Source organism: Oreochromis niloticus, linkage group LG4, assembly GCF_001858045.2.
Source record: "Oreochromis niloticus isolate F11D_XX linkage group LG4, O_niloticus_UMD_NMBU, whole genome shotgun sequence".
Lineage (NCBI taxonomy): Eukaryota > Metazoa > Chordata > Actinopteri > Cichliformes > Cichlidae > Oreochromis > Oreochromis niloticus.
Genome location: NC_031969.2, coordinates 20,469,096 through 20,494,776, shown reverse-complemented (window position 1 = coordinate 20,494,776; position 25,681 = coordinate 20,469,096). Strand labels below are relative to the sequence as shown.

Sequence of the window (25,681 nt, the reverse complement as noted above, 5' to 3'; positions counted from 1 at the left end):
GGGCATAGATTGTTGTAGTCATCGTGGGCATAGATGGGTAGTAATTGGGCTTTTAATGATTTCTTTGAAGTGTTTTTTTTTTTTTTCAGGGTGGAATGATTGTAATGCATACATCTTTAATGACTTAAAAAAAATCAAGAATTCTTTGCAGTTTGAATTTATCTTGGATTTTCTCTAATCCACACAGGGCCAAACATGCACATACTACATTGACAATGTCTTTTAACTTGACAACTTTTAACTTAACTCCTATTAAGTTCTTCCTAGTGATCATGTTTCACTACAACTGGCAGTTTCTTTGTGTAGCATAAAGCGAAATAGATAGATAGATAGATAGTGTAAAATAATCCCTGTAATTCTACAATTACAGGTCACTGGTCATTGTTAATGACGATAGATAGATAGATACGATTCCAACATCATCAGTTTAAATAACTGTATCTAAGTTATTCAGATGTGTAACCACTTTGCCAGAGTGAAAGAATACTCAAACTGTCACCCTCCACATGAGAGGAAATTGGTTATGATGTTTAGAAACTACAAGGCTCAAGCCTGCTATTAAGTGGAAACTGCTGGAACGGCAGTGTCACCGTCCACAGTGAAGTGAGTTTTATATTGGCATGTACTGAGAGCGTGCCAACCTACAAAAAAGCCCCTGGTCCCTAACGACACCTTCCACCTCGACTGAAATTTACAGCTGCCCACATGGACAAGCCAAATGTCTTCTGGAGAAAGGCTTTAGGATCAGATGAGACAAAAATGAAGTCATTTGTCGACAATGGCGAGGTATGGATGCCACACAGTGACTAGTACTGCTGCCTCACAGCAATAAGGTCCTGGGTTCTAATCTGCCAGCAGGTCAAGACCGTAGGTGTGCGTGTGAGCGTAAATCTCTCTCTGTACAGGACGTACCCTGCTTCTCGCCCTATGGCATCTAGAATAGGCTCCAGCCCCTGTAACCCTGAATTAGATGAGCAGAAAAAGACGGATGCAGCAATTTAACCAGTTCAATCATTTAAAGTTACTTCTACCAAAGAAGAGTGGTCAAATATCCAGCAACATTTATGCCAGAGGTCTGCTGATGACGACCAAAAGCATCTGGTTGAAATAGAGCTTCGTGAGGAATATTTAACTAAATATTAGTGGGGTTATATGTATATATTTGACCCCGTGTGGATTAGAGAAAATTGACAATAATTCATAATAATGTATAAAAGAAGTTTAAAGAAATCTGCAAAACCTGAAATTTACCATGACATTTGTCCTCATGACGAGCGTATGTGCATTTCTGACCACAACTGTACATCTCCAGACCAGCAGAGGGATACAGCTAGCCACCATTACAGCTCAGCTGAGGGGAGTGGCATTATTATCTCTTTGATCAGCTAGTACAGCGTCACTGAACCCAGGGCTGGTAATCTGGCATTTGCCTGCTGGGCCAATGCAAATATGGGCCCCTCCACTACCTTCACCGTGCGCTCATGTATCTTGTTGAACAGAGTTCAGTGCGGATGAATTGATTGATACACATGGAAAAAAGGTCAACCTGAAAAGCTAAGAGAGAAAAATTAAAAGAAAGTAGAAATAGATGCAGTAAAATGTGTCAAATTAAACAAATATTTTAAATATGCTCCCATTTGCTGTCTAGATATCGCAGAATTGTAGGTATGACCCTGAATGACCTTTCTGAGCTGTACGCATAAGATTAGGAATTTGAAGTTAGGACAGATTTACATTGCTTCCACCTAACTGCAAACATTGTATGTGCAACATCCAGGACAAATACACTGAAAAAGTCAATGTCCCTGCTGCGACTGGTCTTTTGAATACAATGCTATGCTCTTACTCCTGCTTTTTTGTACATTTATTGCATTTTGCTTGATGGTTGTGTGATTTCTGCTGTCTGAACAACAAATTGTCCTTTAGGGATAATATAAACATCCTTGCTTCTTGATTGAATTCTTGATATATTGCCAAAAATGTTTTGTGAGGTTACAGTGGCTTTTGACCACCAAAATCAAATTAATTCATCCTTGATTTCATGGTGTTTGTAGCCAAATTTTAAGAACTCCACTCAGGCGATTTATCATAGGTGTGTTCAAAAACAGTGTCAAACATGGTTTTAATCAGGGTTAAGGCTTTAACGATGACAACAATACCTTTTCATAAGAACAAGCAGATCAAACTCCAACAGCTTGTTCTTTGTGGTTTTGTGTAACCAAAATGGTTAAAGAAAAACACCATTTGTCTGTTCTACACTTTTAATCTTCAAACTCTGCTGATGGCACAGAGCTTATGAGGTAAAGGGGTGAGGGTGAAGCCTACAACTGGTGTCAGATCCAAGTCATCTCCAGTCATTCCAGGTGGGGGAGTGAATCGAAAGCGCTGGAGGAGGGAGGCAAAGAAAAGGAAAAGCTCCATCTTGGCCAGACTCTCTCCAGCACAAACCCTCGACCCTGCAAGAAATGAGGGAATCGCAAACTGTTAAGCCATCGTAATGCGTTAGATTTGTCTAATATTTCTTTGTGTTAAAAAACCCCCCACACACTTACCTACAGAGAATGGGATAAAAGCCTCTCTCCTTCTAAAATTGCCTTTCTCATCCAGGAAATGGGCTGGATTAAAAGCGGAACTCTTTTCCCAGTTATTCTCATCCCAGTGAGCTGATGAAAGCACACCAATCACTGGGGTTCCCTAAAATATGGATACGTTTAAATAAGTTTAATTGCTTGTTGTACATTTTATATTGATTTTTTTTAACATTTATACAAAGTTGCATTTATCCCATCCCATTTCGGGGGTTTTCTTGTTATTGTAGCCTCCCCCTGTGTTCCTTTTGTATCTTTTGTGCAGTAATGTTATACAATATACTCATTCCTTATTGTTTTTTTATTGTAACAGTTTATTTCAGCACATTTGTTGTTAAATAAAAAATAAATAACCTATAGGGTAGTTACTATATTAAAGCACCAATAGTTTTAAGTGATTTGTTTAACACTAATATCTTATTTAGAATTTCAATTTGTGATCATTTCCAAATATGAAAATTAAAAAACCAAATAAACATGAACTAAGATCCACAATGTCTTGAGAACAGCGACAGCTTAAAGTCTGAACAAAAGTCACTATCCTACATAGTAGTCTGTACGTCTTGGTGAAGGCTCCCATACAACCCAGTGTGTTAGTTTCATGGTACTCTTGATGCTGTTTGTTCTGCACTTGCGTGTCACTTTTTTAAAATAAAAATGTAGACGTGTACAGTGTCAGTACTCGGTTCAGAACTGGGACTGTTTAACTCTTGTTTTACCTTCTTGATGAAGTAGGACTGAAAGGTGACATCTTGTGAAACGCAACGTACAATAAAAGGCGTAGTATTAATCAGTCTTTGTATTTCATGGATGACAGCGTCAGTGAACGGCAGGCTCTTTCTGTCTCCCACTCGGACCTGGCGATTTCCTACTACCTGATCCAGTTCCTCCTGGACTTTGTCTACAAAAAGAACAAAAAACGAACCAATTGATGATTAAAACTGTAGTAATGTTGTTACACAAATTTTTCTATTTATGAGCAATTTATTAATTTTTTGTTTGCATTCATGTTTATATCTGCAGTATCCTGCACACTGCTGGAGCTAAGTAAAAGGGACATCTAGCAAACCTAAGTTACCTAAACCTATGTTAGTCAGAATAGCAATCACTAATAGTCGAGCACAAATTTAGATTTTGGACAAATTATATCCAATTGTGATTGTAAAAGTTTTTGGAAGTCATGAGATTCAGTTCTTTCATACATAAAATGAAGAACATACTTGAAAAGAGAAACATTTAATTATGTTTTATATGCTTAAATTTCTTGATTGCCAATATATCCTCACAATATACAGTGAACTCCATTGAGTACCTTCCCGGTGGAGCAGTGGTAAGCCTACTGTGGTTTCTTATTGGTTTTGTGTTTGGTATTGTTTTTTCTGCCCTTCTTTATCTGCCACGCTTCCTGCCACCATCTTATTCTTACCCAGTAGTAGGTAGTAATCAAATAAGTAAATAGACCAGGGAGTAGGAATGATGAGTGTTGCCAGAGAGCCAGTTTGACAGCATTCTGGGTTACTAGACAATGGCCATTTACCCATGGTAGGATTGTATTTTTGTTCTGACTCATTTCTTAAGTTTGCTTTTTCTTTAACCTAGGTTTTTCTCACCATCTTTTTTTTTCCTTGTTAGAAAAAGCTGCATAACCCGTTCTAAATTTTATGAAAATGTTGTTTTTTGATTTTGCTTTTTTTGCCCTTTTGTTGCCCAGACGTCTGGTGAATGAAGCATCACCAGTAAATAAACGTATTATATTTCTTACCTTGTATTTCAGGGTACTTGGCCATGAACATTAAGCCATATCTTATAGTAGTAGATGTAGTTTCTGAGCCAGCAGTAAATAGGTTGACAACAGTAATCAGTAGGTTGTCTTCATGATAGTGAGAACTTATATTTTTATCAATATTTCCAGATGCCTTACAAGTAGAAAAAAGGGAAGAAATGCGTCTCAGTAATAAGATTACTTTGGAAAGGTAGTTAATCAAATTTAGGTCTTACCTCAAGCTGAATCTTCCGAGCGAGAAATGCATCCACCAAACCTCTGCACATCTGTGGATCAAGGGTGTCCTCTAAGCCTTTGATCAATGCTGCTATCTGTCTTCTATTAGCAAAGGCGTTCTCTATCAGCTCTTTGCGGGCTTTAACCCAACTGAACAGCATTGGAAAGTAGTTATATAACTGTTGAACAAACAAGAAAATTAGATTCACCACACATTACAGTTAACAAATACATTATATATATATATATATGTTTAATTATAGAAAACTGGACATGGTATCCTGTTGCTATTAATCTTCAATTTAAGGATAAGAGAACCTGAAATCCGGTTCATGGCAGGGTATGGATGGCATGGTTATGATTTTGCAGATATTTTGTAATGACTGAATAGTATTGGCCTTAATGTCTTCTTTTAACATTCTGATTTTACACAAAAAACTGCATTTTGACTAAAGATAAATAGTAATGCTGATCTACTGAACTTAGAACACAGGAGACAAGAGCAAGGCTTACAATCTAAATCAAAGGTTAATCAGGCTCATGGCAGACAATAGGAAGGGTTCTAAAACCGTTCCAACAGGTTATAAGCAATGGAAACTAGACTAGGTACTAGAAAGAGGACAAAAAAACAAAAAGACAAATAATTACAAACATGTAAAGGAGTAGTAATAAGTAGCACTAAGCAGCAAAACAACCTGACAAGTGACAGGGGAGTGAGGTTGTGAAGAAGTGTTTCTGTCAGATTGTTATCATACCTGCACTGAAGCAGAGCCGAGGAGTTGAGTATTCCTAATAGCTCGACTCAACATCACTCTGAACTCTGGGTCATCATATTCAAATCTTTTACCATAAACAATCGAACAGATGATATTGGAAACAGCAGAGCTCACAGCCTCAGCAGTGTCAAAGGCTTTACCTGACAGAAAAAGGAAGGTGTTTTTATTTAAGGACCAACACAGTAAGAACTAAAAGCCTCAGGTAATAAACATTCACAAAGGCAGGATCCAGGAACAAGTTTGGTTTGTGTGTTACAACTCCTGCAGAGTCCAGGAAAGGTTACGCAGGTATTCTCCACCCTTTAGGATGATTATCCACCTCATTAGTCCACCAAACAGACTCACATGGGTAACACCTTTATAATTACATTTCCCAGTGCATCAACGTTTTTGTTTCCTGGTATTACTTTGTCAGTTGTAGTTGTAGAGTCTCAGTCTCAGCATCCGGCATCCATAGGATGATTGTTTCTCTTTGATTGGTTTAATAAGCAGTATGGTGGCTTATTCGCGGCCCTGTTTGCAGAGTGGCCGATTTACTTGTTTCCTGCCCTTGTGGAGGGGACAGCTGCACTGCTACCAGCATTTCAGTATAGCGTCCGTAAGCAGCATTTGGCACATAGCCTCCATTCGGTGGTCAGTGTTTGATTAATTCGGCTTAGTCAAGTTGAGGAAAATCCCTGCAGTAACCGCTTGTCTGAGCCTGCCCTTTAAGGAACTGCTGTCTTGTCCTGACTAGTTTTTCTTTTGTTCTGTGACTGTGAGCCTGGTGCTTGGTGTCCTTTTAGATTCTTTGTTTTTATTGCAGTGAACCGAGGATAAGCCAGGAGCTGTGGGACTTTTGTTGGGTCGTTTTCCAAAAATGTAATTATAAACTCAGAATCACCCTGAGGATCATTATTAATAAACAGAATTTAAGGGACTAAACAAACAGCAAAAAATCCATGGACAACCCAGGACCATGACAATTACACTGAGTTGTAATAGGGGGAGTGGCTCCCACACCTCATACCTGTACCTTGACTTCCTGTTCTTGGACTATGTAACCCTCTTAAGTTGGGACAATGACAAAAACCTTTTTCAGCTACTCACAATCTTCCCAATCTGCATTTTTCCAAATTTTTATGGCAGAAGCCCTTCCTGGTATGTTTGCTTAAGGTCTCAAACCAGGAATGAATGTGTTAACCACCAATCTATGAAGGCACTAAGTTGGGAATACGAGTAAAATGAAAAGAACAAAATAAATGCAGTCATGCATTTTGCAGTCATTCAGTCACACAGTCTTAATTGCTGTGAATTACAAATCACATTTCATTAAACTGTATAAACAAAATATATTAACCTAAGAAATTGTTTTCGATGTTGTTTATAAACATATTTGTCTTGAATTTAAAGCCAACAACCTGTTCAGATAAGTTAAAGTGTACAAGGCTGAAAAGCAAAATGTGGGCCAACATCCCTGGTTAATCACTAATTTGACTGAGAAAATCTAGTTAATAAATCGGGATCTGGTGCCTCAGTTGCCCAGTGTTGCATAAAAAGGGAAGGGTCATTGTTAATCTGTGTAAGTCCAGACGCTTTTCTTTCTAAGCTCCTTAGACTATCGGGGAATGTCACAGAATGCGGTTGCACAATTGCTGACTCAATAAGTACAGAGTTCTAAACCTTATTACCCACTTTAACATCAACACAAAAGTGTGCGCTGGGAGTTTCATGGCATTAGTTTCAATGGCCAAGCTGTTCCTGTAGCTGTGGTGTGTTGATGGGTCCATACTTTTATTTGTTTGTATAGTTTATTTTCAGTCTTGAACATTCAGTTTTCAAATGTACATTTTTTTAAATGATAATTTTAAATAAATGAATACAAATTTAAGACTGATTTGTAAAAACTGAGAGCTATTAGCAAAAGTTAATGTGTCAAAAGGTGCGTTACCTTTTTTTTCTTCAAATACTTCAATCAGGCACTCAGACTCCTCTATGATTTTTTCTTCGATTGCTGTTTTTCCCATTCCAAACTCTTTTAAGTTTGTTAATGCAAAATGCCTCATCTCTCTCCATGAATCCCCACTGGCAAAAACAATTCCTAGAGAATTTTTAAAGTATCAGAGAAAAAGCAAATATTAAAAAGAAACCTCAATATACACTCACAGAAACACATTTTTTCCACTCACCATGAGTTAATTTTAAGTCACTAATAATTGGAAGTACTTCCTTGTCTGAAAAGGCATCAACATTCAGCAGAGCTTGCTTGATCGTCTTGTAACCTGCCAGCACCACTGTCTTTTTGGGCCCCAAATGGACAGTGAATACTGGGCCATACTTCTTGGACAGCTGAAGTGAGTAAAACACAAGGAGACATAAGTTTTTAAGTTTCTCTACATCTGAGTGGAAATAAATTGTAGCAGTTAATAATAAATCTGTTTGCCTTTGCCAACAAACACTGCGTCAAAACAACTTTATGTCATGATTTATTTTTTTTAGAAGTCTGTCAAAAACTTGTTTAAAACTTAGAATTTGATTGTTGTTTATTAGGCAAATTCAATTCATTATTTCATACCTAAATTTGAGCGGGCCCACTGGACTCCTCAGAGAAGTCAGAAATCGTTCAAGCAAAACTTTCAACCACACAAACATTTTTTTCTGTTCAGGAATTCAAGTAAATAATCCTAAATTAGCATCTGCTTTTTTTAAAAAAAAATGGCAAAATAAAAAATTAATGGATTTAAAAAGTAGAATAAATTATAGTTTAGTATGAAATATCAGGTTAATTGCGAAACATTAAAAAAAGATTTTGGTAATAGCCAATACTGTTATTTTAGAGCAGTTGTAATATAATCTTTACATTGTATGGTGACTTAATAATTTTGTCAAACACTGTATTTGAGTTTTTGCATACCTCATAGAGCGCAATGTGAAGCGGCTGACGATTCAACTGTAGCAAATTGCCAAACAGCGGCAGTGGCGTGGGACCTGGAGGGTAATTTCTCTCAGAAGCAAGGATGGTGCAGATTAGATAGAAAGCAAGTAGGATCACAACTGTGACGAGCAGAGATGTTACATTCGGGGGATATAGTAAAAAATCTTCCATTGCAGCCATACTGACCTAGAAACAAGATGAGTCTGCCCTTACACTTGTGTTTCAATAGACTTTGTGGTTAATATCCAACCGATATTAAACATTAACAACACAGACATGCCTTGTTTGGATAACAGTCAATCAGATCCTCGCCTACGGAGACTATTGCTATCCACACACAGGCCCGGCCCCTGGAGGCCATGGGAATGCTGAGTGATCAGCAGGCAATTTAGGTCAGCTCAGTCTGAACCTGTTTGGATCAGATTCAGAGCATGGGGTTTGAGGTTTGTAGCTTGGATCCAGCTACGACAATTCTTATAGAGCATCGGTGCCTGCAGAGGGTGCCAGCACTGCAGGGCCTGCCAGCATACAGTGCCATGCATCCTATATTTGACTCATTGTCTTGAACAAAAGGCTCCCGCTTCCTGCCACTGGTATGTCAGGTTGTTGGGCAGAATTTGATTCATTTTTCCAACATGTGTATTTTGATTATTGTGTTTTTATTTATTTCATTATCTAATTTCACTTTAATTGTATTGCCTTAGTTCAGTCATGAAATATTTGATTTGGCAAAATTATGATGAGAGCAGGATTGTGAAAAAGACAGATAACTAGAAATGTCCTAGATTCAGTTTGCTTAGTAAAAATACAATAGTTAATTTATTTAACTGAAAACAGGGCCAACACGTAATTACTGAGCTACTAGTTTAACATTTTTAACACATCCTTTAAGAGTGTAGTAACCAGAGTGCAACAGCTATTATTAACAGAATCAAACGCTGTTTTATTTAAATTACAGCTCTCTCTGTCTCTTACTTGTTTTTTGGTAGAAAAATGTGTGAACTTGTAACCGGCTATCAGAGAAGGAACATTGTGTTCCCAGTACTATTTACTGAGTTTTGGGGGGGGGGTTTCTAAGGGAAAAGGCTTGAGTTTTACACACGATCAGGCGCATGTTTCGCAATAAAAACTGCATAATGCAGTAACTCATACATGCCCCACACAGTCCACAAGAGACAGGTTCCACACAAAGTGACCAAAAAAATTACTACTGTTACGAGTTCGAAATTGAGGATGAGAGTAAAACAATGATAGTCCAGAAGAGGTCGTTCAAACGATTGATTTTAATGCACGCAGCGTGGAGAGGTGTAAACTGCAAAACAGTTGTACATCTCTGCCCAAAATACACTCTAGATTGCTTTTATAACATCAGGGTATTATGACGCCCCCTCATGCGTTTACAAGCACATAATTTGCATCTTAAGAACATTCTTTGCCCCTTGTACAGACAATGATCTATTCTAAGAAATAAATGCAGACACAGAAGTTCCCCTTTCTGGCATCCTCTTTCAAATATGGTGATGATCTCAGGCCTTTGAGGTCCCCCTGGACTGGACAACTTCTTCTGTCACCTGTTGGCAAGCAAGCTCTAGTGCAGCAGGTTGCTGAATACATTCAGGCCTTTGCTCAGCTACTATTTTACTGTAACAATATACTCAGCATATGAGTTTTGATATATATATTTAACTCAATCATTTTAAAGTGGTTATAACTGCACCTATAATAAACATGTTAATATTTGATTATGATAACCCCTGTAATACAAATTATAACCTAATGGCAGCAACTTCAATAAATGCTTGGATGAAATGATAATTGATGCAATGATAAGGATGATGGTTATATACAGTTCAGCAGTAAACTAATTTCTTTAAATCTTACAATCCCCTCTCTTGACCTCTTGACCACAAGAGGTCACCATACTGTGTGTTGTGTCACTCCTCGACCCACTCTGTCACCTCTAGATCCATTAATGGCATCATGGGCCCCGAAACCACTATTCCCAGGTCCACTGCCTTCGCTCTGACCCTCTCTAGCCGTCCCCTGACTCAGCAAATCAGACAACAACCTCATGTCATCTAGGTGGTCCAGTAATAAAACGCCAGCTCCCACTTGAAAACACTTCATGCTTAAGTGGTCTCTGCTCCTTTTCTGGGTCCCTCTCTTGTGGGAAATCTTCTCCTGTAAGGGATAGAAAACAAACAGCCTCTCTCTGCTACACCTCACTAATCTACTGTGTTCATCTAATGTTCCTTTAATTATTCAAACTTGGTTCACAATATCATGTTCTGGGCTCTATCCATTATATTAACTTTATTTAATCTCAATACTCTTTATGTGTGTGAGCAACGCTTTTAGTTTTATTAAACACACCCCGAGTAAAATACACACCATCCCCATGTCAGCCTAAATCTCCGCTAGAAAGCACACTTCAAAATTTTCTATCAGGATTTACGCCTCTTGTGGCTTCAAGCATATACATAACATGCAAACGTTACTGTTAATGGCAGTTAGACAAGTTTCCATTATCTACAACATTTTGTTTCACCCGTCTCAGTAGTTGCTAAGCAGAAACAAAGCAACATGTGTCCCACCTTTACCCTGTAACATAACTCCATATCATGTTTGTGTCTATAAGCATGTTTTGCATTCATTCATTACACTCCACGCCATTCCTGCAAATTAGGAGCTGTAAAGTTAAAAGCTACATCAAGTCCAGGCCTTTGGCCTCGCCTATATTTAAATCATGTGTGTTTGTAAGCGTGCATGCAATTAACCTGCTATGTTCTCATCTTCCCTCAACATGTATCGCCTGGACACTCTCACCAGTGAAGCTTAAAACCCTTTTGGACGGAACATCAACTCTAAACAAGCACAGATATGCACTGTGTATAAAATGAACTCACCCTATAAATAGAGACGTCACTGTGATGACAAACATATTCAATACTATTAAAATAATACTGTACAACATGTTATTAATGCAGTCATCATAAGGCAGATTATATGATAGCAATAAAAGAATCTCTAAATCCCAAATCCCAACAGGTTCTGCTTTTAAATCTTCCCTGACTTTCCCTTCAAGTTCTGCTTTCTTAGTACAATCCTGAGGTTCTCCTGATCCCATTAAATCTGCCATATTGATTCCTTCATGTGTAAATGTCAGATTTGGAGCGTCTAAAACTTTACTCAGTCTCTGTTGTGCTAATGATGTCATAGTGAACGCCTGCGAGTTCACATAAGCCACCACACTATGTGTAGTCAGAACTTTTAGTGAGTGTTCTCTCCCTACATGTGCTGTTTTCTATATTATTTTGGCAACCCCTGCTGCATGCTGTGCGCATGTAGGGTGCCTTGCTTCTGTTGGACTCAACCTTATGCTAACCTACATAAGTACCTGTCTTAAGAGAGACCTCTGCACAGCTCAAACGCCAGTTGCAAGAGCTCTCTAACATTAGAATCATCAGCTGTGACTTATATGGTGTTATTTCGGTACTTTACACGTCACACAATTTTGAACGTTGTTTATATGGGGAGTTCCTCTTTTTGTGTCTATATCTATTAATATGCCTTGTGCACTACAACTTCCTGTTTTTTCAGTCTGGCTGAGCACTTGTTTGTGAGTAAAAGGTGGCCTTACTCTACAAGCCTTCATTATTAAAGTACATATAACAAGATAATGAGCAGCGTCAGCTAACAGAGACTTTCAAGAGAGAAACCTAATATTAATAATCCACATTTCACTATTTTATTCTTCGGTTCAGATTTGGATTCTGTATTGTTCTTTATTTGTTATTATTTATGTTTAGATTGTTTATTGCTAATCTTGGTTTGTTGTTGTCTGTTTGGGAGCTGACATAGTCTCTATGGATAAGCGTCTTTGGTGGGGTAGCATCAGGAGAGAAGCTCCAGAGAGGCATGTTCCATGTTAAACACTAAAATATAACAAAAGAGATCATGCTAAACAAACAAAACCTTTCGATTGGCCAACCCTATCTGTCTCCTCAACGTGTTGTATATTTTCAATGTTTCCTTATTATTTTGTCATAAAATAAATCAAACAAATAAGTTAAGCTGTGTGACAGCACCTTGCGTTTACGCCGGGCTGTGAGCTGCCCTGAATCTACTTGCTACACCCCCCTTTCACCCAATTTAATTTTTCAATCCTAATCTAAACTATTCCTGACCTTCCCCTTCTTTCATCTGATCATCTCAAGCACGTCCTGTACCAAATTTGCTTCCTCTTTTCAAGCCCACATTTAATTACAAACTCTACCACATTTGCCCTATATGGCTGTCTCGACGTTTCCTATGAACTTACAAAGATACCAGAGTTATTCTCAAAACTCAGAGCTGAGGTTCCCCTTTCCTAAGTCTGTATGCTCTAGAAGAGAGCAAGCTGCTAGTCGGTAAAGAAGTTTATCATCACAAAGGTTGTTAGGTAAAGGTCACCTAACATCTGCTTAGTAACCCTAAAAGAGCACATTTCATGTAGCTAATCGCATATATATACACCCCCCTTTTTGTGACACATCTCATGTGTTACAAACTCAAAATCCTTCACTCAGGTTAGGGAATTAAAAGAAAAGTTTAGTCCTATCATATTATGTATAAATGCTCCGGAGCTCCAAACCTGTGTTTAAGGAATCAAATCAAATTAATCATCATGTCAAATCCTTTCTTGGCTCCATCCACAGCCTGCATCCTTGAAACGTCCTACAAACAAAAGCCTGTGTCAACCAGAACATCACCTTTCATACTCAGTTTCTCCACTTATGATCCAACCTGTGTTATAACAGAAAAGTTAAAACAGAACAATTATCAATCATGTGTTTCTTCAGTTAATGGTAACGTAAGTTATATCAAAAATGTTTCCCTTTTAGCATTTAGCATTTCATAATGTAATAACATAATCCAACCCCAATAAATAAAACAAAAATTCCCTCCAAGCAAGCATCAGCATCCCCAGAATTAAGTCTTCCACTCCTCCTGTTTGCCAAGATTTTATTCATCCCCACCTTGGTCCAGTCACACACTCACTCACATGCATTAACATCAGGTCTTGCTGATAGTGTGGACTCCCTCGCAAATAATCAGAGTCTTCACTCTCAGCAACATGAGCTCATTCATTTGTTTTATTTTGTTTTCTCTTTTTAGAAAATAGTTCTTTATGGTTTTGTCTGGATTGGCTCGCGGCAATCTTTTAGACAGGGACTTTCAATCTGATCAGGTCCCCACACGTGGCCTCTTTCCTTCGCCCATTTTAATTTGGAAAAGGTCACCTTACTTTTTGTTCTCCTGAGACTATTGTCAGCGCTGTTATTCATTCTTTTCCAGGCCTGCTTAGAACAAAAATGAAAAAAAAGAGAGCTGATTATTAGCTCATCAAAGTACAAAACAAAATCACCTGACAGGTTTTCCCGAGTGCACTACTACAAAAATTTTTGGGGCCCCTCTCAGACATATCCATGTCTTAATCAAACACCCTCTCTGGAAATAAAACAACAGCCTCCAAAATCAGAAACAATCTCAAAGTTCACCCTTTCAACACACCGAAAACCTCGTCAAAAGATCAAAGACCGTTTGCACAATGTCTCCCTTCCTCACTTTGCCATGTGTTCATTCAGCACAAGATAAAAACCAATTTCAACAACGTATCATCCTTAAATTATAAATTTCCTGTCCAAATCTGCCCCTCTGAGCAGACCTGACCACCGTAATCAAATATCCTGATACTTTACCATTATATATTTCGCCAAATAATCTTACACCTTATCACATTATTGAATTATTTTCATTTTCTTTCTATAATAATCACTTGCTTTAATCACTCAGTACGAGAGCACTCCTAAGTCACTTTTTTTTTTTTTTTTTTTTTTTTTTTTTTTAAACTGCTTTAGTCCCTTTTCTTCTGTTAATTCCCATAGCTCCTTTGAGTCAACTTCAACTTCAAGCTTTAAGTCTATTTTATTAAACATTCACACCATTCTATCACTCATACAAGTAGCAAGCTGATCTTCATTGCATATGCTTGTGTTCTTAGCCAGGTTTTTAATCAATGTCTCTATGCATTAAGCTTCAGGAGCTTGTCTTGGTAAGGTTAATGCATTCTCTGTTTGTATGTGTATGTGTGTGTGTTATTTTTGCATATATGGCTTCACAGTCTCCCAGACACATCCCAATTCTCCAGTTAAGCAGTCAGTTTTCTTTTTCCCCGAATTACTAACCCACATTTTTGATTTCCCACCTTAAATTACCGCCCTCCTGGTCGTCAGCCAGGTGTTAGGGCTTGCTTTTCAGGTTCCTGGACACATCATGCTGTGAACAATTCAACCAGAAACTTGCCTTAACTTATCCATTGATGTTAACCTCTAACTTTCTTCCGACTGCTGGATCTGGAGAGTTGGTCCAAGTCTGCTTTACTCCTGAAAATAACAAAACTAAGACATTTTCATTATTATCACAAGTGGTTAAATGACCCATTTCTCTATCTCTGATCAGAAACACCAATTATGCCATGCATGTCAGCGTGTTCTTCCTTGCATTTTATGTTAATTGAGTGTAAGCTGCTTCTTCATTGAATTAGTTCATTGAGTTCTTCGTTGCATTTCTATGTATTCATGTCCATGTACTCTACGTGTAAGCTGTTTCTTCATTGCATCTTAAATTATAATCAGTTTTACTTCATGCATTTTTCACTGAGGTTTAGATTCAAACTATCTCACTTCTGATTCATTTCAAAAATAATCTCACATGTAACAATTTGTATGTGTTTTCTATTCATTAAGGTAATGACAATTATTTTCTTTCATTATTCTTACCTTTTCTAATGTTTACCTCTTTGTTATGCGGTGGTGGACATCCCTAAACAGTCATGAGTTCAGGTTTCAATTTTCAGTCCAAACATATCCTGTATTCTCGCAATTAAACTCGTCCAGCTTCATCTCTCACCGGTCTCTTTTTCATTCACAGTGTCCTGTTCATGCTTCAAAGCTCCAGCAAACACAGTCTCAACTCAGCTGTTGTCTTCTTCTCTGTTTCTTTACAGTCTTTTCTTTTAAGTTAAGTCCCAGCATGGCAAAATATCACATTCAGTGCCTTCAGTCTTATTTTCATTTGCTCTGTTTTCTTCTCCATTCATCCTTTCAATCTTCTCTTCCAAGATTGCTCCAAGCATGGCAAATATGAGAGTCAGTGCCTTCAAGCAGACACCTCACCCTGTTCTTCACCAGCATGCATCTTGCATCTTTCACACTGCTGGACTCATCAGTGGTCGTCAGTGTTACTGCTTTCGCTTGCACTGCTTTTAGCTTCAGTTAATTCTTCAAGTCCACGATGTTCTGTCGGTCTTCATCAGGCGATTGACTGGCCTTTAAGCTTCTTCTCAGGGTCAAAGACAAAGTGAGAGATCAAGCTGCACAATTTCGAGCCAAAGCCTGGCTTATTTTCTCCCAATTCTATTAATCTATTGTTCTGGTGCTGCACTCAAGGTTCCAAAGTTGAGAGACGTCCACCTGTATTGACACACTAAAGCATACAATTAGTATCATATTCATTTTTTCTTAAAGGCTTCATTTGCTTCATGTGCCTCATCTGTCTCTCTGTGTTCTTTCTGTACACACTCAGTTCCTTTTATGGGCATGCAGAGTTCCTGTTCACTATTTCCTGTTCTCCGCAGAGTCTGTCTCTCTTTGTATTTATAGTCTAAAAACCCTCTTTAATTCTACTAAATCTTGATCTAAAAAACAATACACCTTCATGTCACTCACACACATTTAAATAGAGCTCTTTCACACATCAGAACAACTAACACTTCTCCACACACATCACCCTTCACCCTTCCTTAGATCAGTTGGTAGCGTATACACTTATATGTTTTCCATCAGAAAAATAAACTCAATTTCTCATACCCTCACTCATGCGTTTCTTGAATTAAAAGCACTTGCAAACTTTAAACATCCTATTTTACATCACAAAAGAAATATATTTCACACTCCTTTATTTCATACACCCCTTTTAAATGCTCTAACCTCTTTCAGACGCCATAAATCGTCTCACACGCACTGCCTTTTCTCTCTCAAACTTCTCCCCTTTTCACTCACTCAGACAAATCATGCAAAGACATTCAAATCAAATACTGACAGCATTCACACGGTTAAAATCACTCAAAATACGCTTTCCTACGAGTATCTTGGACATGCCTTCCATAATCAGAAAGAGCAAGTCAAAAAGAAAAAAAGAAAAACTGAAACCTCTCATCCTCCTCACAGCTTCTCACCACACACACATAACTAAAAATAAAACACACCAGCCTTTATGGCTCAAGATATATACATCTATCAAAATTCAGTCAATTACTATACATCCACTACAGCAACTCAAAACTTTATTTATAACCCTCTAATAAACATAAATGGCGTCTTAAACACACGCATTCAACAATGTTTGCAGCAGTACTTGTGAAACCAACTGTGGTTTAAGCAGTTCACAGCTTCTTAATTTGCATTTTATTGCCTTCTAGGACATTCTAGTCTCCAATTCCTCTGTTTTCATGTTATCTCCCGTTTAACACACACAAACACACACTCCCCCTAAAAACCCACAAAAAACTATTCCTAAAAACACACACAAAAACCCATAAGAAACTTCATTCATTTAACTTCATTCATTTATTTATTATTATTTTAAACCCTTAAGATGTTTTGCTGTGTTTCCTCTGTGGCCACTGCAACCTATATTAACATAAAGCCAAAATTTAAACAGTCTGTCAAATATAACTCCTTATATATTATGGAACTGGAAGAAAAACCACTCACAATGTGCTAAGCCCCTCCTTAGCCCAACAAACATCAAGCAACTTACACCTATATGTATCAGTCAAAGTCAACAACAATACATTAGAAACACCAAATGTAACTGTGTATATTATCTCAAACTAAAAGAAAACCCATCTAAAAATCCTAAAACATCTTACTTGAACACACCAAAAGAGACATCACTTACAGACATATGTATTAATGAAATTGTTTCAAAGTCAATTTCAGTTTTCAGACCCCAAATAACGGTCATAAGTATCAACAGTTTATATATTCTATCTCAAAACCCAGCAAACAGTCATACAGTCATGGCAAGAAATAAAACTTTACTTACAGTATTGTAATAAACAAAACCAGCGTCTTAAATACAGTCATTCAGCAATGTGTAGCCGTCTCTATAACTTCCTAAAACTCTAAGGACCTCGCAGCTGCCTCATTTGCATTTTCACACACACACACAGTCTAAAAAATAATACCAGCCTGACTCACAGACTCCTCTCACACACAATCTTACACAGACGTCTTTATAATTACAACTGCAGTATTAGGCCTGACATTTCAAAACCTACACAATTTCGACAAATTTAAATTAACCCTCCAAGGGATAAACTCCAAGTTTTTTGCGATCAATTAACCAGTCTCGGCCCCGGACCGTGGTCACATATCTAATACTCTAACACAATTTTAAAAGCGTCAACCAACTCAACCCCTGCCGAAAAGCTCTATTTTGGGGACATTTCACATCCCAGGCTTCCCCGAAGTTCTAAGTTAAAGTTATACGCCCGAAACCCGGTTTCTACTGACCAAAAAAGTGCAAACCACCGCCCCGGACGGTAAACTGACCTAGTCAGTAGCTATTCTGGAGCGTCGTTGTTCTCCACACTTGCCAAGTGAACTATCCCTCACCGAGGCAGATGTCGATCGTCACCGACAAATTGGAAGCGTCACCTTCCGACAATGCACTTCTCAGAATTCCCAGAATCCCGTACTACAAAAATTTAATCACTTTTGAAGACACCCCATAAAATTACACAAGCAATGTTATTGATGTCCAAGCCCGGCTTTATATTCAATTAGGACTTAACTGTCACAAACTCTTCGCCAATAACCTATAACTCTAAATTCACTCTGCAGTCCAACTGCTTTAAATACATTTATTCTCTTTACTCTTTGCTTATTTTCAACGTTTCATTATCTTTACTTCAACTTATACTTTAGTTCTCATGAGATTTTCACCAAAATCAAAACAGACATTTATCAGTAATTTTCAGTGAGTAGACTTTCAATTTTGTCAGAACCAATTCAGCACTGTTTGGCAATAATTCAACAGGTAGTGCCTTACCTTTGACTAAGCCGGCTTATGTCCACTCACTTCGACCACTGACTCGTGTCTGCCCGTTTGAGCACCTCGGACCCTCTCGGTCTCATTCTCCAACTTTTCTCCCTCAACCCTCGGCCAATGCACCAAATGTTACGAGTTCGAAATTGAGGATGAGAGTAAAACAATGATAGTCCAGAAGAGGTCGTTCAAACGATTGATTTTAATGCACGCAGCGTGGAGAGGTGTAAACTGCAAAACAGTTGTACATCTCTGCCCAAAATACACTCTAGATTGCTTTTATAACATCAGGGTATTATGACGCCCCCTCATGCGTTTACAAGCACATAATTTGCATCTTAAGAACATTCTTTGCCCCTTGTACAGACAATGATCTATTCTAAGAAATAAATGCAGACACAGAAGTTCCCCTTTCTGGCATCCTCTTTCAAATATGGTGATGATCTCAGGCCTTTGAGGTCCCCCTGGACTGGACAACTTCTTCTGTCACCTGTTGGCAAGCAAGCTCTAGTGCAGCAGGTTGCTGAATACATTCAGGCCTTTGCTCAGCTACTATTTTACTGTAACAATATACTCAGCATATGAGTTTTGATATATATATTTAACTCAATCATTTTAAAGTGGTTATAACTGCACCTATAATAAACATGTTAATATTTGATTATGATAACCCCTGTAATACAAATTATAACCTAATGGCAGCAACTTCAATAAATGCTTGGATGAAATGATAATTGATGCAATGATAAGGATGATGGTTATATACAGTTCAGCAGTAAACTAATTTCTTTAAATCTTACACTACCACCATCTTTTCTTGTTGTCAAATTCTCCCATATAGTTACTTGACAATTCTTTGAGTATCATGAGTTACATGGACATCAGAGTACATTTACCACAATATTGCCTACTGTAGCCACACAGTTTAGCCGGCGCTTAACGCCTTTAAATAACACGAACGTATTTATTTTCACAGTCATCCTAAAATATGAATTAATTGGATAACCTCAGGAACAGTTCATGTGCAGATCTTATTAACATGTAGCAAAGATGTGGACATGAAAATGTCTGCAGGCAGGACTTACATGCATTAGCTCGAAGCACCACTCAGCTGTTGCAACCTCCAATGACGGAAGCTAACAGTCGTTAACTGAAGGTGTCTGAGAGCGATTTGGTGACGTTAACCACTTTACTCTGTAGACTAATGCGAATTCATAAAAAACACATAGTTATCAAAAAGTTCTGGTTCTTTTTCATTGGCGTCTGACAGCACACAGCTTCTGAGGTGAAGGAGAGAGCGTGAAGCCCACAACTGGTGTCAGGTCCAGTTCATCCTCTGAAACTCCAGGAGGGGGGGTGAATCGAAAGTGCTGAAGGAGAGACGTGAAGAACAGGAAGATCTCCATTCTGGCCAAACTTTCTCCGGGACACACCCTGCGCCCTGCAAGGACAGAGGTGAAAATGGTCCTAGGTGTATGCAAGCATAACATATTTGTTTTTGGTTTTTTTAAATGGTACCTGCAGAAAATGGCATGAAGGCATCTCTCTTGACAAATTTACCCTCCTGATCAAGGAAATGAGCAGGGTTAAAAGTAAATGGGTCCTCCCATTCACTCTCATCGTATAGGACTGAAGTGAGAAGGGGAAATACAGTAGTTCCCTGCAGCAGAAGTAAAGCATAATGTTCAAAATTTAAGTTAATGTATAACAAAGAAAGAAAACTAATTTGTGTTAATTGGAATAAATGTTAGCAGCAAACCTCTTTGATAAAATAGCCATGAAGAGAAACATCTCTGCTGGTTCTGTGAGGAATAGCCATGGGAACAATGTTGCCGAGTCTTTGTGACTCATGGATAACAGCGTCAGTGTACGGCAGGTTCTTTCTGTCCTCAACACAAACTTGTCGACTTCCAACCACCCTGTTCAGCTCTTCCAGAACCTGGTCTGGACGTAAATGAAATATAAATCAAATTTGACAATATGTGACCTTTTTTTAAGTTCATGTAACAAACAAGCCTGGCGAGGAATTTCTGCACCTTGGATATGAGGGTACTTGGCCATGTACAGCAGACACCACTGAAGTGTATTTCCTGTGGTGTCGGTTCCAGCTGCAAACAGATTTATCACACTGTAGAGCAGGTTATCATCATGATAGTGTGAATCCTTGATTTCAGACTCCTAGCACGACATATGGAGAAGAGTAAATGCCGTCAATGAACAGCATTAACAGTATAGGAGTGGAGTGACCGCTGATACCTCACCTCCAGTTTTTGCCTATGAATCAGAAACGCATCAACAAAGCATCTGCACATCTCAGGGTTGAGAGTCTCTTTAAGGTTTCCTATGATCCTTTTCACCTCCGCCTTGTTGTCTTCAACATTTTTCATCAAATCCCTCCAGTTTTTAAGAAATGGACCCAGCCACGGAACTATGTTGTATATCTGTTAGAGTGACCAAAACAAATAAATTATAGCTAGAAAACATAACTATGAAAATCATGAGCCCCAGTTGAGCCTCATTTACTTATTATTGTTTGAACACGGGTTTCAAATTTTGACCTACTCATCCTGATGCTAATAATCTTGGAATATTTGCCTTTTTTGTTATGTTTGAAGAGGTGTAATGATGCTTTTCTACACATTGTCGTGCTATTACTTGTGTCACACAGTGGAAATTTGTGTTTTTATGTGTTGTCAATATGTGTATCGGTACATAATGTTGATTTTATTTGCATGATTCTATGGTGATATTTATATTGCATGTTTGTTTATTGATATTTATATTGCATGGTTTTATCTTCATATTTTATGCATTTTAGTGTTGTTGCACAATATTCTTGTAATCCACTGTGGACTAATCAGACAATTGTAGGCACCTGTGAGTAGGGGGAGTTCCCCCAGGTAGCCTATCAGCCACCAGGTTGACCTGTTAAAGGGGATAGTGAGCGCAGACACAGAAGAGCAACGCACGAAAGGCGAGAGGAGAAAAAGTTGTAAGCCCGCTCAGGTGTTGGAGGAACTGCTGCCTGACTGTGGGATGCCACGAGTTGTTCTGCTATTCAGTCCCAACGCCAGGAACAGCAACAGTGGATGGCGATGGCCGCAATTCCCAGCAGGGCAGGGGTGCCCCTCTACCTGCATCCGACGGTGCTGCGAGGAAGGCCGTGTTCAGGTGTGGTGCGGGGCGGGACTGCGCAGCGACGTGCAGTCGGGAGGGGACAGGTCTGCGTCAAGAACCCCGCATTGTCCTTCTGGCTGGCATGGTTTCCATCCCACAAGATAAATCCCTCTCCTGTTTTAGATAATGAACATTTGCCCATGTGTGGCTGGACTGTGGGAATATAGGACTCTGGGGGAAGTTTTTAGCATATGTAAAAACAGTCATTTAGTTCTGTTTTAGTGTATAGTGATTTCTGCCGGCAGGGTTTTTAGCGGGTTCTGAACACTCTTGTTATTGTATATGGGGGATTTTAACTTGTATTTGTGATTCTGGCTGTGTTTTATTTTATTTTTTTTAAGGAAAATAAATGCTGTGTTCAAAGCCAGCTTAGTTTCTGTGCCCTGCGTGCTGACCCACTCACTCCTCTTCCTCTTGTATGTGAACGGACTTGGAGGTGAAGATTTAGGTCCACCAGTCTTAGTGGCTGCATAACACTTGCACATGTTTGTCTTCTTAACATTTAAATGAATTCATTAGAAAAGTAAGGAAAATGTTTCTAATTTCAGAAACAATGTATATCTGTGCTGATTTTCCATGTCGGCATTAAATTATATAAGTACCAGGAGGGAAGCTGATCCCGTCAGACGGATGGACTCATTGTCTCTTTCCACCATAGCTTGGAAGACAGGATCTTTGTATTCAAACCTGTTTCCAAACATTATAGCTGATATAATGTTTGAAGCAGCATAAACAATTGTCTGGCTGTTGTTGAAGGCTTTCCCTGTAATAGAAAAAATAGTTATAAATAATATATATAAAATGTATAATGAACTGCCACACATTATAAATACCTCAGTTTAGGCTCACTTTGAGATAATGTAGCATTAATGTCATACTGGCTGTTCTGACTCAGTGTTAAGGTTACTTTTTTTTTAAACTAAAGTAGGATTATTGTGAAGTGTTAGACATAAGCCAAAAATGTAAATGTATTGTTAGTTGAACAAAATAATGTTAATATACACTCACTGACCATTTTATTGGGCACACCTGTTCAACTGCTTGTCAACACAACAATCTCACTGGCATTTAAGCATGTAGACATGTTCAAGAAGACCTGAGGTTCAAAATGAGCTTCAGAATGAGGATTAAAAGGGATTTTAACAACTTTTTTACTCTGATTTTCCAGCAAAACCTACTCAAGGGTTTACAAAAAATTGTCAAAAAAGAGAAAATATCCAGTAAACAACAGTTCTCAAACTGCTCAAACTGCTAAGAGGTGGGCAACGGTAACTCACAAAGCCACGTGTTGCAAACAAGGTATGCAGAAGAGCATCTCTGAATGCACAACATGTTGAACATTGAAGCAGATGGGCTAACAGCAGGAGATGAGCACACCAGGTGTCACTCCTGTCAGATAAGAACAGGAAACTAAGCCTACAGATTGCACAGACACACCAAAATTGAGCAAGAGAAGACTGGAAAAATGTTGCCCGGGCTAATGAGACGTGAAGCTGGCACATCTACAACAGTGATGCCACCCCGTTAATGACCAAAATCTGTGAAATGTTTTCAGCACCTTGTGGAATCTGTGCCATGATGAGTTAAACCACTTCTGAGCCCAAAATTGGCTCTAACCCAGTACGAGCATAGTGTACCTAATGAAATGGCCGTAAGTATATTTATATTGCTCTCTGCTAAGGTTACTAAGTATTTTGTTTATTGAGTCACTTGTTTAACCAATGTGATTGTGTTTGAACTTGTCAAATTGTCCAGCAGAGCTCATGTTACCTTGATGCTGCTCGAATTCTTGGATCAGATAGTGACATTCCTCAATGATTTTTCCCTCACTAATCCTCTTGCCCATTCCAAAATCTTTCAGGGTACTTAAAGCAAAGCGCCTCATTTCCTTCCATGAGTCACCATTGGAAAACAATATTCCTGGAAGCAGATAAAACTGACTTTTAAACAAGAAGAAAATGAGAAAATAAATAAAGTCACTAACTCAAAGAGGATTTTCTTACCATGTCCTTTGGTAAAGTCATAGAAGATGGGCGTGACTTCTCTGTTTCCAAACTCTTCAGCATGGTTTACCAGAGCCTGTTTGACTGTCCTGTAACCTGCTATGACTATGACCTTCTTTAGTCCAAAGTAGACTGTAAACACTGGTCCATATGTTTTAGAAAGCTGAACAGAAATCATGTGCACAGAGGTGAGACTCGTAATCCTAAAAAACACTGACAAAATCAACAAAGTCACAAAACTGTAAGCAAAGCGTTTCTCACATCAAAGAGAGATTTGTCGAGCCTCTTGAGATTGACCTGCAGCAGGTTACCGAGCAGAAGAAGAGGTCTGGGTCCTGGAGGCTCTCTCATTTCTTTAGAGCTGAAGCTGGATAAAAGAATCTGAATGATCAACAGGCCAATGATGACCCCCAAAAGCAAAACTGAAGTGGAGGACTTAAAAAGCTCTTCAAGCATGATCCTGGAAGCTTCTTTTTCTGCTTTTTAGAAACAAACACTTTCACAAGCGTTCTCACACTGAGTGCAAACCACTCCCCATTGAAATGTCTGGCAGCAAGTCAGGATGTCAGTGCAAGAATTTCCTGTTTTGCAAATTTTGCCCCACACTTATGCGGGTGACGTTACAGACTAGACCAAACTCACCAGTCACGCTGTGAGTTATTATCAATCCATAGATCACATGGAAATTAATGGCAGTCTTATTTGGATAAGCAAATATTCTACCCTGTTTAACACAGCATCTACAAATAAAGAGCTGATTGGAGAAAAAATGTGTGTCTGTGTGTGTGTGTTATCTTATGTGATGTGTTTCCAGCATTTTTCCAAGATAAATTTACAGACAGTAAAGGCTAATCTAAAGAAATGAAATGCACTTGTTTTCTCTGGACGTACAGGAAAGAAAACAACACAAAGAACACTCCCAGGTGCTCGAATTGTATACCATTTCCCTTTTCAACATCAGAAATTTGATCTCTGCCTTTTCTTTATTTCAGTAGAGAATAAAAACTGGCTGGGCTGGATGGTGTCTTGAGGAATTTTAATATCAGAAGTTTCACTTTATTTATTTATTTCAAAAGAAAATTCAACCCCAACTCGACGTTTGTCTGGAATGATCTGCAAATGTAAGTGTTTGTAAGTGTAGCCAAATCAATTTTTTATCTTCATTTTGGCCTAATATCAGATATTTTATCTGATATTTTATACATTAAATTCTAGTTTGATGCCAAGAATTTGTAATTTTATTTTCCAGAAACATAGTTTTTAATAGCCATTCACAAAACCATAATTCAAAAGTAGATTAAACACACTTTTTTCCATCTTTAATACTTTAGTCGTTTATGTGAAAGTGTTGGGAATTTTATTTTTAACAATATTATTTTTAAACACAAAATACCCAAAGTGACCAAAATAAAAGGCCATTAGAAGAGATACTTCGTCCAAATGTATTCACACATGATATACCTCTTTTTTTATACATATTAAACCCAGAACAATATAAAATTATTCCATAACAGTCCATGGAAATAGAAAATATAGTACAATATGTATAGTACAACCTATATAGTACAGCATGAATTAATGGTAATCCTGTTTTCAGTGGGACATTTGCTGAAATTTGTAAAGCTATGATTAAAGCAACAGGCCTTTGTCACAATCAAGCAGTATAATATTGAGCTCCAGCTAACAGATAGAGCAACTAAAATAATATGAGATCGCTGGTTGGATGTATACAGCCGTTTCAGCTGAACCGTAGGCTTGTCTTGGTTGCTTGTACTATAGGTGTGCTCGATTTAAGAGATTTTACTGTCAAGTAGTGAAATTGCAGCAGTTAACCTGTTCGATAAAGTTTCCCTGGAAGCTCAAATCTTGGCTGGTTTCATAAGGAAAGAGAGCTAGCCAGCCACTGTGCTCATTACAGACAGATGAGGAAAGTTAAGTTTATTCTTTTCCAGACCAAAATACTACATCAGTCTGAAAATTGTTGTTTACATGTGCAAAAGAATAGCTAAACGGACATGCCAACCTATGTTAAACCAAATCTGATCAGGTTTAAATATTACAACTTTTAA

At 38.3% G+C, this 25,681-nt stretch overlaps 2 protein-coding genes across 3 annotated transcripts; both read right to left on the bottom strand.

Annotated features, from left to right (window-relative positions):
* Nucleotides 1-690: 690 nt before the first annotated feature.
* On the bottom strand, nucleotides 691-19,657 carry LOC100698152 (cytochrome P450 2K1). 2 transcript variants are annotated; one of them, XM_025906235.1, is made up of 10 exons: nucleotides 19,518-19,657; nucleotides 8,257-8,463; nucleotides 7,532-7,691; nucleotides 7,294-7,443; nucleotides 5,343-5,503; nucleotides 4,587-4,766; nucleotides 4,351-4,504; nucleotides 3,308-3,489; nucleotides 2,553-2,694; nucleotides 691-2,456 (listed from the first exon to the last, which is right to left on the bottom strand). In XM_025906235.1, the coding sequence occupies exons 1-10, from the start codon at nucleotides 19,521-19,523 to the stop codon at nucleotides 2,269-2,271; spliced, it is 1,530 nt and encodes a 509-aa protein (XP_025762020.1). In that variant the 5' UTR covers nucleotides 19,524-19,657; the 3' UTR covers nucleotides 691-2,268. The 2 variants fall into 2 exon arrangements, with proteins under 2 accessions (XP_025762020.1, XP_025762019.1); XM_025906234.1 differs by lacking the exon at nucleotides 19,518-19,657 and adding an exon at nucleotides 8,558-8,653.
* Nucleotides 19,324-24,209, bottom strand: LOC100706565 (cytochrome P450 2K1). The gene is made up of 9 exons (XM_005454909.4): nucleotides 23,874-24,209; nucleotides 23,613-23,775; nucleotides 23,380-23,529; nucleotides 22,212-22,372; nucleotides 20,694-20,873; nucleotides 20,469-20,610; nucleotides 20,192-20,376; nucleotides 19,951-20,092; nucleotides 19,324-19,873 (listed from the first exon to the last, which is right to left on the bottom strand). The coding sequence occupies exons 1-9, from the start codon at nucleotides 24,066-24,068 to the stop codon at nucleotides 19,686-19,688; spliced, it is 1,506 nt and encodes a 501-aa protein (XP_005454966.1). The 5' UTR covers nucleotides 24,069-24,209; the 3' UTR covers nucleotides 19,324-19,685.
* Between the last annotated feature and the right edge of the window lie 1,472 nt (nucleotides 24,210-25,681).